Genomic DNA, 16,008 nt, shown 5'->3' on the forward strand with positions numbered 1-16,008 from the left:
AAGGAGGTTAAGCTTAGTTCTAAGGGTAGAATAGTTAGGATATGGGGGTGAATGATCATATTGGGGAGTTAAGTCTAAGGCAAAGGACAATTAATACCATTTGTAACAAGAGAAATGCCATTGAGATCCTAATCAATTTTAGGATTTGAATATAATTGATAAGACGATATTGTTAGTATTTCGCAAATATGGTAGCCTTGAGAAGGAGGTTAAGCTTAGTTCTAAGGGTAGAATAGTTAGGATATGGGGGTGAATGATCATATTGGGGAGTTAAGTCTAAGGCAAAGGACAATTAATTTAGTAGCTACGTAGAAAGTTGAGCTGAAAAGGAAAGGTAAGTTCTTATGTGGTATTAAGAAGTCTGCTTACGAATATTAAGGAGACCCAAGCAGTTAAATATGTTCATAGAGCTAAAATTTTAGGCGTTATACATTACAGATCTGATATTGGGGGGTATGCCAAGGAAAATAGGTTAAAAATACTGCAAGTTGGGCATTTTAAGAGGTGGCTAGGGATAAGTAAGTATACAAATAGTTTGGTAGTCGATTTATGATTGTTTCGTTTCAGAAGTCGTAGGCTAGATAAAATGGTTAAGCTTTGGGGAAAATTTTTAGGGATATGAAAATTTTTAGGGATTTTAGAGTATGCTTAATGAAAGCAACTTATCTAGGAATGTTGAAGTGTGGCTCACGGAAATTGTGGGCATACCGAGTCAAAGGCGTATTGAATCAGTCTGGATCAGTGTGGCTACCCTATACTTGTTAAATATAGGTTAAATGTACCAATCTCAATTTTAATATTGATTTTTTTTAAAGTTGGGGTTTCAATCTGGGAGAGGGGGCAGTTGCCACCCTCCTTTATTTACCCTGTAAATGCCCTTATTTTCATTGAAACTGTTTTTTTGTGTATTTTTATTGCAAAAAATTAGAACAAAACAAAATTGCCCTAGATTTAGAAAATGCTTTTTTCAAAAACATATTTTCAAAATATGTTTAGTCTATACTTTATAAAAGAAATCAGAAGTCACAGTAGACAATCAATTACGTAAACCGAGCGAAAATTAATGTCACAAAGAAAGGTATCAAATTAGCTGTTACACTAATATCATTAAAAACATGTTTCAAAAAATGTTAGGAGAAAACGTGGTCAAAGATAAGATAAGAAAAAAGTTTGAAAAACAATAGGCCAAAGGAGCAAATTAAAAATACAAAAAGAAGGAAAGAACAACAAAAAGACTTGTCCATAGAAGACTAATTTTTTTTTGAAAATTGTTCATTCTAGAAGATTTCCTGCTTGTTTATTTGTTACAACGTCGAAAAGCTAGAAAATAATAGGCTGATTGATTATCATAATAATCAAGGCCACTGGAAAGAACTCATCGCAGATAGCTGAATCTACCGATCAGCAGGGGCCTCCCACGGCCCACTCATTGCGTCCCAAGGTGGAAATAGGGAGAACAGCCTACAGATATGTATGGTGCCTCCATATGAGTTAGGGAGCAAGGGGTACCTTTTCCCTGGGAGTCCATAATAGAAACTTGGGCAACCTCGCCCGTGGCCGTAAATACATGGAGGAGGAAGAAGGTCCTTCAAATGGACGCTCATTAGGGTCCACTGGGTGTACAAACGTCCTGTGAGTTACAGATCTTCTTCTAGCAATGGGTTAAATTGTATGGTGAAAAAGCTCAACATCGCGGGAGGATTCTCCACAGTAGGACAACAGCAGCAGGGTGTAAAATCCAGACTTATGGACAACAGCCTCTGCAAAGGGCTTTTTGGACCCTTTTAGGGTACCTGCAAAACAAGGGACCTTACGATCAACTATACTCCCACTTGAGGAGTGGTGCCCCTCAAAGGAATTTTAGCCTAGTCAACGACATAGCATTCGCATGGTATTTTAATTAATGGATAATTCTTCTGGGCTTTGTCTGTTTTGGCGAGCGTTTTTGGGCTGAAAAACCTCTTCCTAGCTAGTTTATTTGCTATGAATTGCCTCCCGGTAGTGGCATAATATTTGCAGACATGAACATATAATGAGTCGGAGGTAATAGGCTTGAGATTTTCTGTGCAGGATTTCACCTCTTGCTGATAGAAGAGCACAACCAAGTGTTAAAAACCATCTTGTGACCAAGATGGGTCCAGGGTTGCACAAAGTCTCCAGTCATGCTAACGTCCCAGGGACTTCTTGCTATCTGGTTTGAAGCCGGCTTAAACGCTTCGATGTAGACTTGAGAAGATATGTTGGTCCACGTCCTAACCTGGATTCCGAAACCATTGCTTTTCCTGAGGCTGGAATAATTTCGATGATTTATAAAATATGAAAATTGGAACTTGGAATGCTGCACCATTAAAAAATAATTATCGTGTCGACATGTTGCACTGACGAATTCAGACGATTCAAACTGGACTTATCAGGAGCTTCAGAAACTCATATCCCTAGGGTAGGAAGCGTGAATTAGGTGATATAGAATTTATTTACTCAGGCAGGAAGGATTGAGTACATAAACAGGGAGTAAGGCTCGTGATGAATAAGAAAACCGCAGAGTCCTGTTTAGGTTGGGAAGGTATTAATAATAGAATACTAATCACTCATTTTACGACTAAAGGGTTCAGGGTATCAGTTATAGTGGTAAATGCCCTGTAGAACCGACTGAAGGAGATACTAGTGATTCAGACTAACATTTTTATTGCAGCAATTATAAAATCACACACATTTATTTATGTCTTTATTGCATGGATTCGACTTTTACCAAGTGGGACCTAAGTAATGGTTTTCATTTTCTTTCATTTAAGCCTTGAAATTAACAGAGTTCAATCGCTTGCACTACACCAAAAGCAAGGTCTTCAAAATACACCATGAGCTCACAAACACATTTCAGTAGAAAAGATGGTCTTGATTCACTTTGAATGGTACAAAGAACTAAAATCTATAAAATTGGAAGTGCAAATTAGCGAGAGTAAACATTAAAAATCGTATTTTATAAATACTTTATTATTAGTTTAATTTCTGTTTTTAATTTCAAATATAAGAATAAACCAAACATTGGGAAACTTCAACCTCGTTCGGCCCCAAGCTCATTTTTAAGCTAAAGCTTCAATTGTATAGCCATTTTTTGAGAAGAATTGTTTATTGGGATGGATTTGCTTGACAAAGTAAATAAGATTTTACTTATCAAACACTGTTTAGACAAAGGCTTAGCTTTTCATCGCATGCTCTGAACAACTAAATGACATAGGTTATAACATAATCTATGTTCTCCGTTATGGCAGAAGCGATGTTTTGGGAATTACTTTTCATGACTGGTGTGTGATTTTTGAAAGCAAGTTTGTGCTAAGCTGCTCTAGTGAACAGCTTACATATTCATTATTACTACTTAGGGTCTATTAAATTTTAAAATTGTTTTCCAAGAATGGGAAAAGTTCTAAAACCAAATTTTTTAACCAAAAAAAAAAAAATCTTTTTTGCAAGACATTTAATTTTAATTAAATGTCACATGTCACATCATGTCACGTGATCAATATCACGTCACAATACAGTGACGTGTTATGATATCTAAATATTTTAAATTTATTAGAAAATTTATTTTACCTTCAGCGTTGATCCAATTTTCGCATTGCTCAGATGTAAATATAGGTTCAGGTAAGTTTCTAAAAAGTAATATCAAAGCTGAGGCAACGTCATGCTCAGTGAAATCTTCTCTGGATACATGGACCGGTGAACTTGCCAAAAAAAGAGACTCGAGTTTTTCAATTCGGGATTTAATCCCTTCTTTTCTATATATTCCTTCTGAAACTAGACCTGAAAAGGACATTTTTTAAGCAGAGGATAGTTTGTTACTATATGTTAGCCTCCAGTATTAAATGAAACCATTATGTTATCCTGTAAACACATGGGTTTTATCCTGTCTTTTTTTTCTGATTTCACTTATTTCATTCCATTTCGAGAAAGGGGAAAACACAACTTCTACGGTTTTATGGAAAATATGGATCACTGTCGAATTAATGAAGATGATATCATGCTTAATGAAACTACGTATATTTTCCCCCAGGCAAATAGAATAGTTTTCGCTTGTTCTTGTCCAAGAAGCAAAATTTTGCTTACTGAAGGGGTGTTTTATAGTCTATATCAGATCGGACTATTTGAATTTGTTCCACAAGTTTTTTGTTTCTTCGAGCCTCGTCTCTGCTTTAAAGGGAAGTCTCTGTTTAAGCAAGCAAGAAGAAGTTTCAAATCGAAGATAAATCAGAATTTAAGGGTACAAATTGTCTTGAAGTGGCGCAGTAGGTTTGATCTCAGCTTGGAACAATGTAAAAAAAAAAAAAATTCTCAACTAGACTTTTTACTGGAATTTAAAATAGTCAAAAAATCCAATTCTTTTGTTGAATCTATGATTCATGTTTGAAGTCCAAGACATTGCTAAAATTATTAAGAACAGCGGTGGGTCTCTAGGTTCAGAGCTAAGACCCCAGAGGCACTATTGCCAAAACTAGAGCATTGACCTACTTAGATAATCATACTACAAGAGATAATTCATTAGCATAGTCCAACAGGCATCTCATTTTCAAATAACTGTCTGGAGTTGATTAACTTAAATACGTGTTTGGTTGATTTAATTCTAAGAATAAATTTTTTATTTAGATTAAACGAAACTGGTCTTATTACGTGCTGTTGCATAGTAAACCGACAAAGTTATATTCACCAATGAATCAAATGCTATGGCATTTTCGTAGGGAGCTTGTGGTCATCCATGCCCAGCCTCCAAGGAGCCCAATGTCGCCTATCCCAACTTTTGCCCCCTTTTTTGTACTTCATTTTTTTGACTTTTTTTCTTACATAGTCGTGTTAAAACGTGTTTGTAGTGACATTTTTTCTTTTTTTTACTTCGAATGTCTTGTATAAGTATTGATTAGTATTGGGGTATGCATAAAGTGGAAATTAGAAAAGTTGTATATATTATAAGCGATAATATGACCTCCCTATGAGGTAAATGATAGAATAAAGCCTATTAAAAAGTATTGCTTAGTAGTGGGGCAGGCATAAAGCCGAAATCAATAAAATCGTATACATTTTAAGCGATGATGCATGTGTATTCCTTTTAATAAAGCTAAAGCTTAAGCTTCTTAAATGCTGCAACATTTTCAAAAAATTCAAGTGTATTTTAAAAATTTCCACTCCTTTTTTGTCAAAACTAAAACCCAAGTCTCTTATATGATCAAATATTTTTCATAAGTCAGACGTATCTCAACCGTGTGTGTTCTTATTTGTCAAAACTAAACCCAAGTTTCTTAAATGATCAAATGTGTTTAATAAATCAGACGTACCTTAACAGTGTCTTTGTTTTTATTTGTCAAAACTAAAACCCTAGTTTCTTAAATTATCATATATTTTTCATTTTCCCGATTTACCTTAACCATGCGTGTTTTCATTTGTAAAAACTAAAGCCCATGTTTCTAAAATTATCAAATATTATCCATAAAATGAAATATATTTTAACCAAGTATGTTCTTATTTGTTCAAACTAAAACCCAAGTTTCTTAAATGATCAAATATTTTTAATAAATAAGATGTTTCTAAACTATATGTGACCTTATTTGTCAAAACTAAAACCCAAGTTTCTTAAATGATCAAATTTTTGTATAAATCAGATGTATCTTAACAGTATGGGTTCTTATTTGTCATAACTAAAACCCAAGTTTCTTAAATGATTAGTATTTTGAATAATCAGACGTATTTTAACCGTGTGCATTCCTAAAAGCTGAAATTTAGGAAGGATAAGTACCTCCATGAAAGTTAGGATGCTGGTAGATTCGAAGATGAGAATTTGAGAGAAACCATCCGTGAACAGTTTAATACTAAAATAGAGGGTTTAAAATTTGACAACGTGGATCCAATATATTTTGGATCCAATATATTTAGTAAATCAGATGTATCTTAACAGTCTGTGTTCTTATTGTTCAAAACTTAAGCCCAAGTTTCTTAAATGCTCAAATATTTTTTCATAAATCAGATGTATCTTAACAGCGTGTTTTCTTCATTTTCAAAACAAAAACCCAAATTTCTTAAATTATCAAATATATTTAATAAATCAGATATATCTTAACCGTACGGAATCTCATTTGTCAAAAATAAAACCCAAGTTTCTAAAATGATCAAATATTTTAATATATCGGATATATTATATATATCCGATATATCTTAACCGTGTGTGATCTTACTTGTCGAAACAAAAACCCAAGTTTTTAAATGATCAAATATGTTTAATAAATCAGATGCAACTTAACACTATGTGTTCTTATTTGTCATAATTAAAACTCAAGTTTCTTACATGATTAAATATTTCTAATAAATCAGTTGTATCTTAACCGCATGTTTTTTATCTGTCAAAACTAAAATCTACGGGTCTTAAATGATCAAATATTTTTAATAAATCAGACGTATCTTAACTGTATGTGTATTCTTATTTTTCAGGAGTAAAGCCCTAATTTCTTAAATGGTTAAGTATTTTTAATAAAATTAGATATATCTAAACCATGATTATTCTTATTTGTCCAAACTAAAACCCAAGTTTCTTAAATGATCAAATATTATTGATAAATCAGATTGTTCTTAACCATGGGTGACCTTTTTTGTCAAAACTAAAACCCAATTCTTATGATATTATCAAATATTTTTGAAGATCAGATGTATCTTAACCGTGTGTGTTCTTATTTGTCAGAAGTAAAACCCAAGTTTCTTAAGTGATCAAATAGTATTAATAAATTTGATATATCTTAACTACGAGCGTTCTTATATTACAAAACTAAAACCAAAATTGTTTGAAGGATTAAATATTTTTATAAGTAAGATGTATCTTAACAGTGTGTGTTCTTGTTTATCAAAACTAAAACCCAAGTTTCTTAAATTATCAAATATTTTTAATAATCAGATGTATTTTAAATGTGTGCATTCCTTCAAGCTGAAATTCATGAAGGACAACTACCTAAAATGAAGTTATGATGCTGGTAGAATCCAAGATGAGAGTCTGAGAGAAACAATCCAGGAACAGTTGAATACTAGAATGAAGAGTTTAAAATTTGACAATGTGGAAGTATGATGGAATAGCATAGGAAACAATTTTTGAAGTTGCTGATAGTGTCTTAGGGAAGGATTTTAGGACTGCAGCTAGGAATACTAGTGAAAATTCTTTATGTCTAATAGAGGGGAGGAGGGGCTAGCAAAAGAATTATATCTGCGATAGATCATATGAAAACTAAAGGAGTGTAAAGAAAGTGGAGAAAATATTGAAGTATGAACCAAGTATGAACTAAGTACTAAGTAAAACTAAAACCCGAGTTTTTTAAATGATCAAATATTTTTAGTAAATTAGATGTATCTTAACAGTTTGTGTTCTTATTGTTCAAATCTAAAACACGTTTCTTAAATACTCAAATATCTCTATAAATCAGATGTATATTAACAGCGTGTATTCTTATTTTTCAAAACCAAAACCCAAGTTTCTTAAATTATCAAGTATATTTAATAAATCAAATGTATCTTAACCGTACGTAATCTTATTTGTCAAAACTAAAACCCGGGTTTCTAAAATTATCAAATATTTTTAATAGATCGGATGTATCTTAACCGTGTGTGATCTTAATTGTCAAAACTGAAACCTGAGTTTTTTAAATGATCAAATATGTTTCTTAAATCATATGTATGTTAACCTTGTGTGTTCTTCTTTGTCAAAACTAAAACCAAAACTAAAAATTTGTCAAAACTAATGTTTATTAATTAAAATGATCAAGTATTTTTAATAAATCAAATGCGTCTTAACCATGTATGTGTTCTCATTTGTCAAAAATAGACCACCGAGTTTCTTCTATGATCAAATTTTTTTAATAAAAAGGTGTATCTTAAAGGAATGTGTGTCGTTTTTTGTCAAAAATAAAACACCAAGCTCCTTAAATGATGAAATATTTTAATAAATCAGATATATCTGAACCGTGTGTTTGCTCCTATTTGTCAAAACTAAAATCCAACTTTCTTAAATGATCAAATATTTTTATTAAATAAGATGTATCCGAACCATGTGTTTTCTTATTTGTCAAAACTAAAACCCAAGTTTCTTACATGATCATATATTTTTCATAAATCAGACGTATCAGACGTTATTCTCACTCACGTGTCTCTGGCTTTGAAAAAAAATCCCAAGTAGTAAGATTTCACAATTTTTTTCCGGTTTATTCATTTTAAATTGACTCTCACAATACTGATTAAAAAGAAACTAACACATAAAAATAATCTGTTCTCCTTTAACAAAGAAATAAAAAATATTGACCAGCATACATATACTGCTTACATTTTCTCATTCCAAAATAAACAAAAAATTTTATTAAAAATATTTGAGCAGTTAAAATCCAATAGATTCTATTAAAAATATTTGTTCTTTTAAGATACTATGGTTTCAGTTATCATTAAAAAGCAACGCATATGGTTGTAATACATCAGGTTTTATAAGAATATTTGATCATTTAAGAGACTTGGGTTTTAGTTTTCAGAAATAAGGACACAAATGGTTAAAATGCATCCTACTTTATTAAAAATTTTAGAATATTTAAGAAACTTGGGCTTTAGTTTGGATAAATAAGGACGCAGATGGTTAATTTGCGTTCAATTATATTGAAAATATTGGGTGTCTAAGAAACTTGGTTTTTAGTTTTCAGAAATATAGAATAGAATAGAATATAATTTATTGGCTAAAATAGCACACAAGCTAGCATAAGCACGTCAGAACAATTACAATTACAATGATAAAATAAATGTTAAGAGATAAACATAGTTACAAAGTTAAATCAACTATTAAAATGCGAAACAAAATAGGGAACGAAAGAGTTTTTGTACCTCATTGTCAACATTGGGGGACACAAGTCAAGTTGAGTATTTGGAGCTCTACGAGCATTAGGTCTTGTATTGGGAAGGGTTGGGGGGTTTTCTTTGAAGGGGGGAAGAAGACGCCGATGATAGTCAGAACTAAGGCACTTGTGCCCAAAGTTCATGGTAAGGAAGTGACGTCGTGATTCCAATATAGTGAGCTCAAGTCTAGCCAAACCTTCATCATAAGTAGTATAGGACGTCCCCAGTATAATTTTTATAGCTCTTTTTTGAATGCTTTCAATTTTAGAACATTGGGATTTGGTCAATCCAGGGTGCCAGACAGGGCAAGTATATTCAAGACAAGGTCTTATATAAGAATAATAAATTATTTTAAGGTTCTGGATTGATATGGAGAACCGTTTAAGAAGGGAGAAAGATCTAAGGAGAAAACCACCTGTTTTAAATAAGTGAAAAGAGTGAGATTTCCGTTTAAGGTCATTGTCCAAGTGCACACCAAGTAGCTTAACCATGTTTAAATTTGGGATGCAACGGTAATTATTGATTGGGGATATATTTTTTAAAAGGAAAATATGAACATTCATGTTTAAAATAATCTGATTTTCTTAATAATATTTGATAATTTTAGAAACTTGGATTTCAGTTTTCACAAATAAGAACTCACATGGTTTAACTATATCTGATTTTATCAATAATATTTGATAATTTGAGGCACTTGGGGTTTAGTTTTTAATTTAAAAAAGGATACAATGGGTTAAAATTCAGCTTATTTTATTTAAAATATTTGTACATTTAAGACACTTGTGGTTTTAGTTCTCAAAAATAAGCCGTACCTTTAAAATACATCTGATTATTATTAATAATACCAGACTGTTTAAGAAACTTGTATTGTTTTGAGAAATAAGAACACTCACGGTTAAAATAAATACGAATTTACTATTAATATCTGAACATTTCAGAAAATTCGCGTTTAGTTTTATCAAAAAGATTTCACATGGTCAAAATTCATCTTATTTTATATATAGTATTTGTGTATCTAAGAAACTTGGTTTTTTTGTATAGGAAATAAGAGAATACACAAGGCTAAGATACAACTGATTCATTATAAATATTTGATCATTTAAGAGACTTTGGTTTCAGTTTTGACAATTAAGGTCGTAGATGGTTAAGATATACTGATTTATTAAAAATATTTGATAGTTTAAGACCCTAGGGTTTTAGTTTTGACACATGAGAACACACATGGTTAAGGTATATCTGATTTATTAAAAATATTTCATCAGTTAAGAAACTTGGGTTTTGGTTTTTGCAAATATGAACACACACTGTTAAAATACCTCTGATTTATAAAACATTTAATCATTTAAGGAACTTGGATTTTACTTTGGACAAAAAAGAGCGCAAATGGTTAAAATACATTTTATTTTATTGATAATATTTGAGCATTGAAGAAACTTGGACTTTGGTTTTGATAGATAAGAAAACGTGTGGTTGTGATACATCTAAGATATTAAAAATATTCTATCATTTAAGAAACTTGGACTTTCGTTTTGAAAATTAAGAACACACATGTTCAAGATAAATCTGATTTATTAAAAATATTTGATGATTTAAGAAACTTGTAGATAACTTCGAAGACCACACTGCCTTTCCATGACGAAAGTAAAACAGTTCAAAATAGGGATGAAACCTTTTTATTGACAGTGAATAGGTACAAGATTATTTAACTGGATATTTCTAACACATATACAGTGTTCATCATCAGCAGTAAAACTGCTGAGTTTTACTGCTGATGATGAACACTGTATATATGTTCGAAATATCCAGTTAAATAATTTTATATCTATTCACTGTCAATAAAAAGGTTTCATCCCTATTTTGAACTGTTTTACTTAAGAAACTTGGTTTTTAGTTTTAACAGATAAGAACAACACGGTTAAGATACATATGATTTATTCAAGATATTTTGTCATCTAATAAGCTCCGGTTTTAGTTTTGAAAAATAAGGTCACATGTGGTTAAGGTACATCTGATTTATTAAAATATTTGATCATTTAAGAAACTGGAGGTTTTGACAAATAAAAACACACACGGTTAAGATACATCTGATATATTAAAAATATTTGATCATTTAAGAAACATGGGTTCTAGTTTCGACAAGTAAGAACACACACGGTTAAGATACATCTGATATATAAGAACATTTGATTTTATTGATAATATTTCAGCATATAAGAAACTTGGGCTTTAGTTTTCATAAGAGGGAAAACACATGTAACATCCCTTAAAATATATATGACTTTAATTATTTTCCACATTGTGCATACTCCAATACTAATCAATACTTTTCAAAACAATTTGAAGTCATAAGAAAAAAATGTCACTACAAACATTATTTTTCTAATAGGAGAAATTGACACTAACATTTCTATATTATTTTCATTTCGTAAATATCACAAGTGAATTTTTGGTTTTGAGTATATTTTATGTCATTCTAAGACATTAAAAAAAGTTTAATAAATTTCCAAGTGAAACAAGTCAATTAAAAAAATTTGAAGTTAAAAAATATTAAGTGCAAAAAAGGGGGGCAAAAATTTGGGGTAGGAGATATTGGGCCCCTTGGAGGTTGGACATGGATGACCATAAGCTCCCTAAAAAAAGTGCCATAGCAATTGATTCATTTGTGAACATAACCTCGCCAATTTAATATACCCAAGCGCGTGATAAGACCAGTCGCATTCAATCCAAAGAAAAGATTTATTTATAGAAATAAATGATCAAAGCGCATATTTAACTTAATTATGTCCAGACAGGTATTTGAAAATGAGATGCCCGTTGGATTATGCTAACTAATTATCTCTTGTATTATAATTATATAAGTAGGTCAATGCTGTACTGTAGGCAATCTTTAGTGTCTCAGGGATTCTAGCTCTGACCGTAGAGACCCACCACTACTATTAAGACTTGTATGCTTTTAAGTAGAAAAAATGTAATTCTCAACATAAATAGATGTATTAATCAAGATGGTTTGGATTTCAATTGTAGATTAAAATTTCTTCAATACTATATTAAATTTGACTATGGTGCGAATCAAAGTAATATATTCAATAGAAATTCAAATTAAATATTAGAACTATAAAAAAGGGGTAGCTAAATATATTTTTACTTTGAAAAGAGGTGAATTTACTTGTTTAAAAAACACACAAACAGATGTTTATGTGCAACATTTTATAGCTTATAATCAACATTTTGGAACATTGAAAGAATATTATATGAATTTTTTAATTTCGTACTGCTTATGAAATAGTTACAATGTATTAATAAAAGAGAAATAATCATTTTTGGCTATTTGTACTTGAACACGACAAGAAGTTCCCATGGAAAATTCTCTTCCCCTATGAAAAATTCCTCTATAGAAAGATCCTCCCACATAACCCCATTCAACCCCTCCACCTTAAAAAAAAACTTAAGACAGGAAGTTCCCATGGAAAATTCTCTTCCCCATGAAAAATTCCTCCATGGAAAGATCCTCCTACATAACCCCTCCCCTGATCCCCCCTCCACCATAAACAATCCCCTGAAAACATCTATATACTTCAAAATAACTAGAACTATAGGCCAATGTAAACAATGGGCAAAGTTCATAAATTGCAGCCCTTCCTTGGGGAACTTTGGGGAATGAAGTCGTCCTCAAAGACATAGTTGTCAAAATTTTTCGACTATGTTGAACAAAATGGCTATCTCAAAATTTTGATCTGGCAACTTTGGAAATCAATGAGATCGGGAGGGGGACTAGTTACCCTCCAATCTTTTGGTAACTCAAAAAGGGTACTAGGAATTCTAAATAAAAGTTCGAATGAGCCCCTTCACAACATTATAGGTCCACTAGGTCGATACGATCACCCCGTGGGCAAAAACAAAACAACAAATAAACACCCATCCGTGATTTTTCTTCTTGCAAAAAATACAAAACTTTACATTTTTTCAGATAAGAGCTTGAAGCCTCTATAGTAGGTTACTCTAATATGCTGAATCTGATGGTGTGATTTTCATTAAGGTTCTATGATTTTTAGGGGGTATTTCTCCCCTTTAGTTGAAACTAAGGCACATTTTCTCAGGCTCTTAACTTTTGATGGGTAAGACTAGACTTAATGAAACTTATATATATTCAAAATCAAAATAAAAATCCAATTCTCTTGATGTATCCAATGGTATCAAAAATCTGTTTTTTAGAGTTCCGGTTACTATTGAGCTGGGTCACTCATTACTTACAGTTCGTCACCACGAAGTGTTTGATTGCTTATCACAAACTGACACTTCCACGAACGATGATGAAGAGTGGACGTCTATCTCTAAACGGGCGAAGGACCGGTTCTGGCTTAAATTGGAACGTGGTTAATGAGGACTGTTCCTGATGCTGGCTGGTATTGAAGCCAATTGAGACGAGGTAGATGTAATTCGAACATTTTTTGAAGTTTTAATCCCTATTATATTTCTGATTGCCATAGATATGACAGGGGGCTTATATTCATTGTATGTTATTCAAGGTTGCCACCGTTAGTGATTCATCATAAAATTTTTTGGTTTTAGAAGTAATTCAGTACTATTACTGAAGTCCAACTTATTTAATATTCAAAAAATTTGGGATTCAATAACGATCTGAAAATTAAACGTGTTTGTTCTTCAACAAAATTGAAATTTCTATTCGGGTTTGTAAATCCACTTTTTGTTTCTCAACAAGTTTGAAATCCATTGAAATTTATGGGGAAAGACCGTTGGAGAAGTGAAACATGGGAGGAATGATTTTCAGAGGTTTAATTCCTTTCTTCAACTATTACATTCTATGCGAGCCTGTTTAGAATCGCTAGAAATTTGGTAGTTAGGTTACTCAACAATTATAAACGGTAATTTAACGCAATTACGTATTTTTTATAATTTTTACTAAGATAATTAGAAGGTGATCACTCGGCAATACAATCAAACTGTCTAACCATAATAAATGGGGTTATATTCTTTTTTGCAGCAAAATAACACAGCCCTATCTTGCGCTTAATCATATTGAAGTAACAACGAAGATTCATTTAGATTTCGTATTATGAGGCAAAGAAATTGGGTTTTGGCTTAAATATATAGTGAGTTTTGGAAGTAGAGGCATTTGATGGATGTCTAGAAATGTTGGATAAGGTTGATTTTAAGCGGAAAAAGTATAATGTAAAACTTTCCTTAGAGAATGCATCGTCATTATTTTTCTAGCAATCCTTCCTTGGCATATGTTCTTTTTTGGCAATTTGAAAATGTTGATGTGTCAAAAGCAACAGGGTTTGATAGACATGGAAGAAACGTCAACGCTAATCTCCTCTAACACTTTTTTTTACAGTAAAGCTGACCAGAGGCTGCAGCATCTCATCATCTTGGCCATGCAATGTAAACCATGTGCCTTTATTCTGAAGGCATGCATTATTCCATTAATCCTTTATCCCTAGCGTACTTAATTAGTTTGTGACTATGTCGTATGATAGTGGACAGCCCAGACCCTTTTCTAAGTAAGATGACCATCAAACGTGACAAGACCAATCCTAATACCTAAGCCAAAAAGTACGGAAAACTTTTTGAGATAATGATGGGCGAAAATGAAGCACAAAGAGATATACGGTTAGAAGACAAACGACGACAAGAATCACACCAAATCAAAGGTAGAAATGAAACACAAAAAAAATCTTCATTTAGAAAACGAGCAAAAGCAATAATCACAACAATCAAAACTAAAATGAAGCAACAAAGAAACATGCAGTAAGAAGAAATGATACAGCGAGAATCACAGTGAATAAAAAATGAAAATAGAGCATAAAGAACTTTGTTTAGAAGGTGAGTGATAGAGAATGTTGTAATGAATCCAAAGCGACAATGAAGCATATGAAAATATATACAACTAGTAAAACAACACCTTCACAATGTTTGACGGCAATAAGCTATGGCACACAACCTAGTAAGAACCTACAAAGCTACCATAAACTACGCAAGGGTTAGTTACAAGTCATTGGAAATTAGAATCTAGTTACATGTCTTCAAAGCTATATGTATTCACTGCAGAGCCCTCCGTTTCCTTAAAGCAAGAGTGTCAAACAAAAGTGGTTCATTTTTAAGATAGCTGTTTGCTGGGTCATATTGTGTTGCCACATTCACAGTTTCCAAATGAATTGGCTGGCCAAGAGCGAGCGACGTCGTCTGACCTCTAACAAGTTCCACAGAGGAATCCAAAATTTCAAATCATGTTTCGCTTTAGCTTTATTAAACGCAAGTGTTGTTCGAACCGTCAATGATAAGTAATTTTTTTAGATTCAAAGTAGCGGAACAATTTTTTCACGCAATGAATTTGGCCGCATATCAGACACAAAGCACTCAAGGTGATTTTGAACCACGTCCACGGTCAAGTGAACTTTTTAAACTTCGATATAGCTGTTAAAGAAAGCCTTGCACATCCTTTAATCTAAATTATGGAATCTCTCGCACCTCAATCTGTTGAACGAAATATTGCGAGACCAAAAGAATTATGCCAAAGGTTATATGAGGATGCGATAAGTGGAGGATGAAGTAAACCAAAATGCAGCTTCACTGGGACAATAACCTACAAACGTGCAGTTCATTTTTACTCTGCCAGATGGTGTGAGTCATAGAAAATTCAACCCTCCTTCATGTAATAAAGTATGCGTTGTTCTTTCTTTTAATGCTGACCATAGTTTCCCATCCAATGAAATAGTTGTAAAGGACATGGCAAAAATGTTGTCAGTCTGAAAAATATACCGACCATCATGTGGAGTCCTTTACCTATCGATTGTTTTATTGAACTGGAACTTCAGGATGAACGTGAGTATGCCATATGCTACTTTAAACACCTGATGCAAGCCGTCCATATCTAGCACGGCTTGAATTTGTGCAGCATCATATCCCTTTTTGACCTGGACACGCCAAAAGGAAAATTTGACCTGTCTCAGACAAGTTCTAAATCTTTGCATTTTGGTGGACGACTTTTCCAACGATATTTTATCAATATATTAATTCATGTTGAACGTGATCACATCCGAAGGATAAAATTTAACCAGAAAACTATTTTAGCCGATAACTGCACAGGCGTAGCAC

The 16,008-nt window shown here is 32.4% G+C and overlaps 1 protein-coding gene across 3 annotated transcripts in view; it reads right to left on the bottom strand.

Annotated features, from left to right (window-relative positions):
* LOC136039003 (uncharacterized) overlaps nucleotides 1-16,008 on the bottom strand; it is a 122,995-nt gene that overhangs the window by 74,324 nt on the left and 32,663 nt on the right. For all 3 annotated transcript variants that reach the window (XM_065722528.1, XM_065722525.1, XM_065722527.1), the window contains exon 5: nucleotides 3,589-3,798. In XM_065722528.1, the coding sequence (XP_065578600.1) occupies nucleotides 3,589-3,798 (210 nt within the window). The remainder of the gene's footprint in view (nucleotides 1-3,588; nucleotides 3,799-16,008) is intronic.

The sequence above is a fragment of the Artemia franciscana genome, chromosome 2 (assembly GCF_032884065.1).
Source record: "Artemia franciscana chromosome 2, ASM3288406v1, whole genome shotgun sequence".
NCBI lineage: Eukaryota > Metazoa > Arthropoda > Branchiopoda > Anostraca > Artemiidae > Artemia > Artemia franciscana.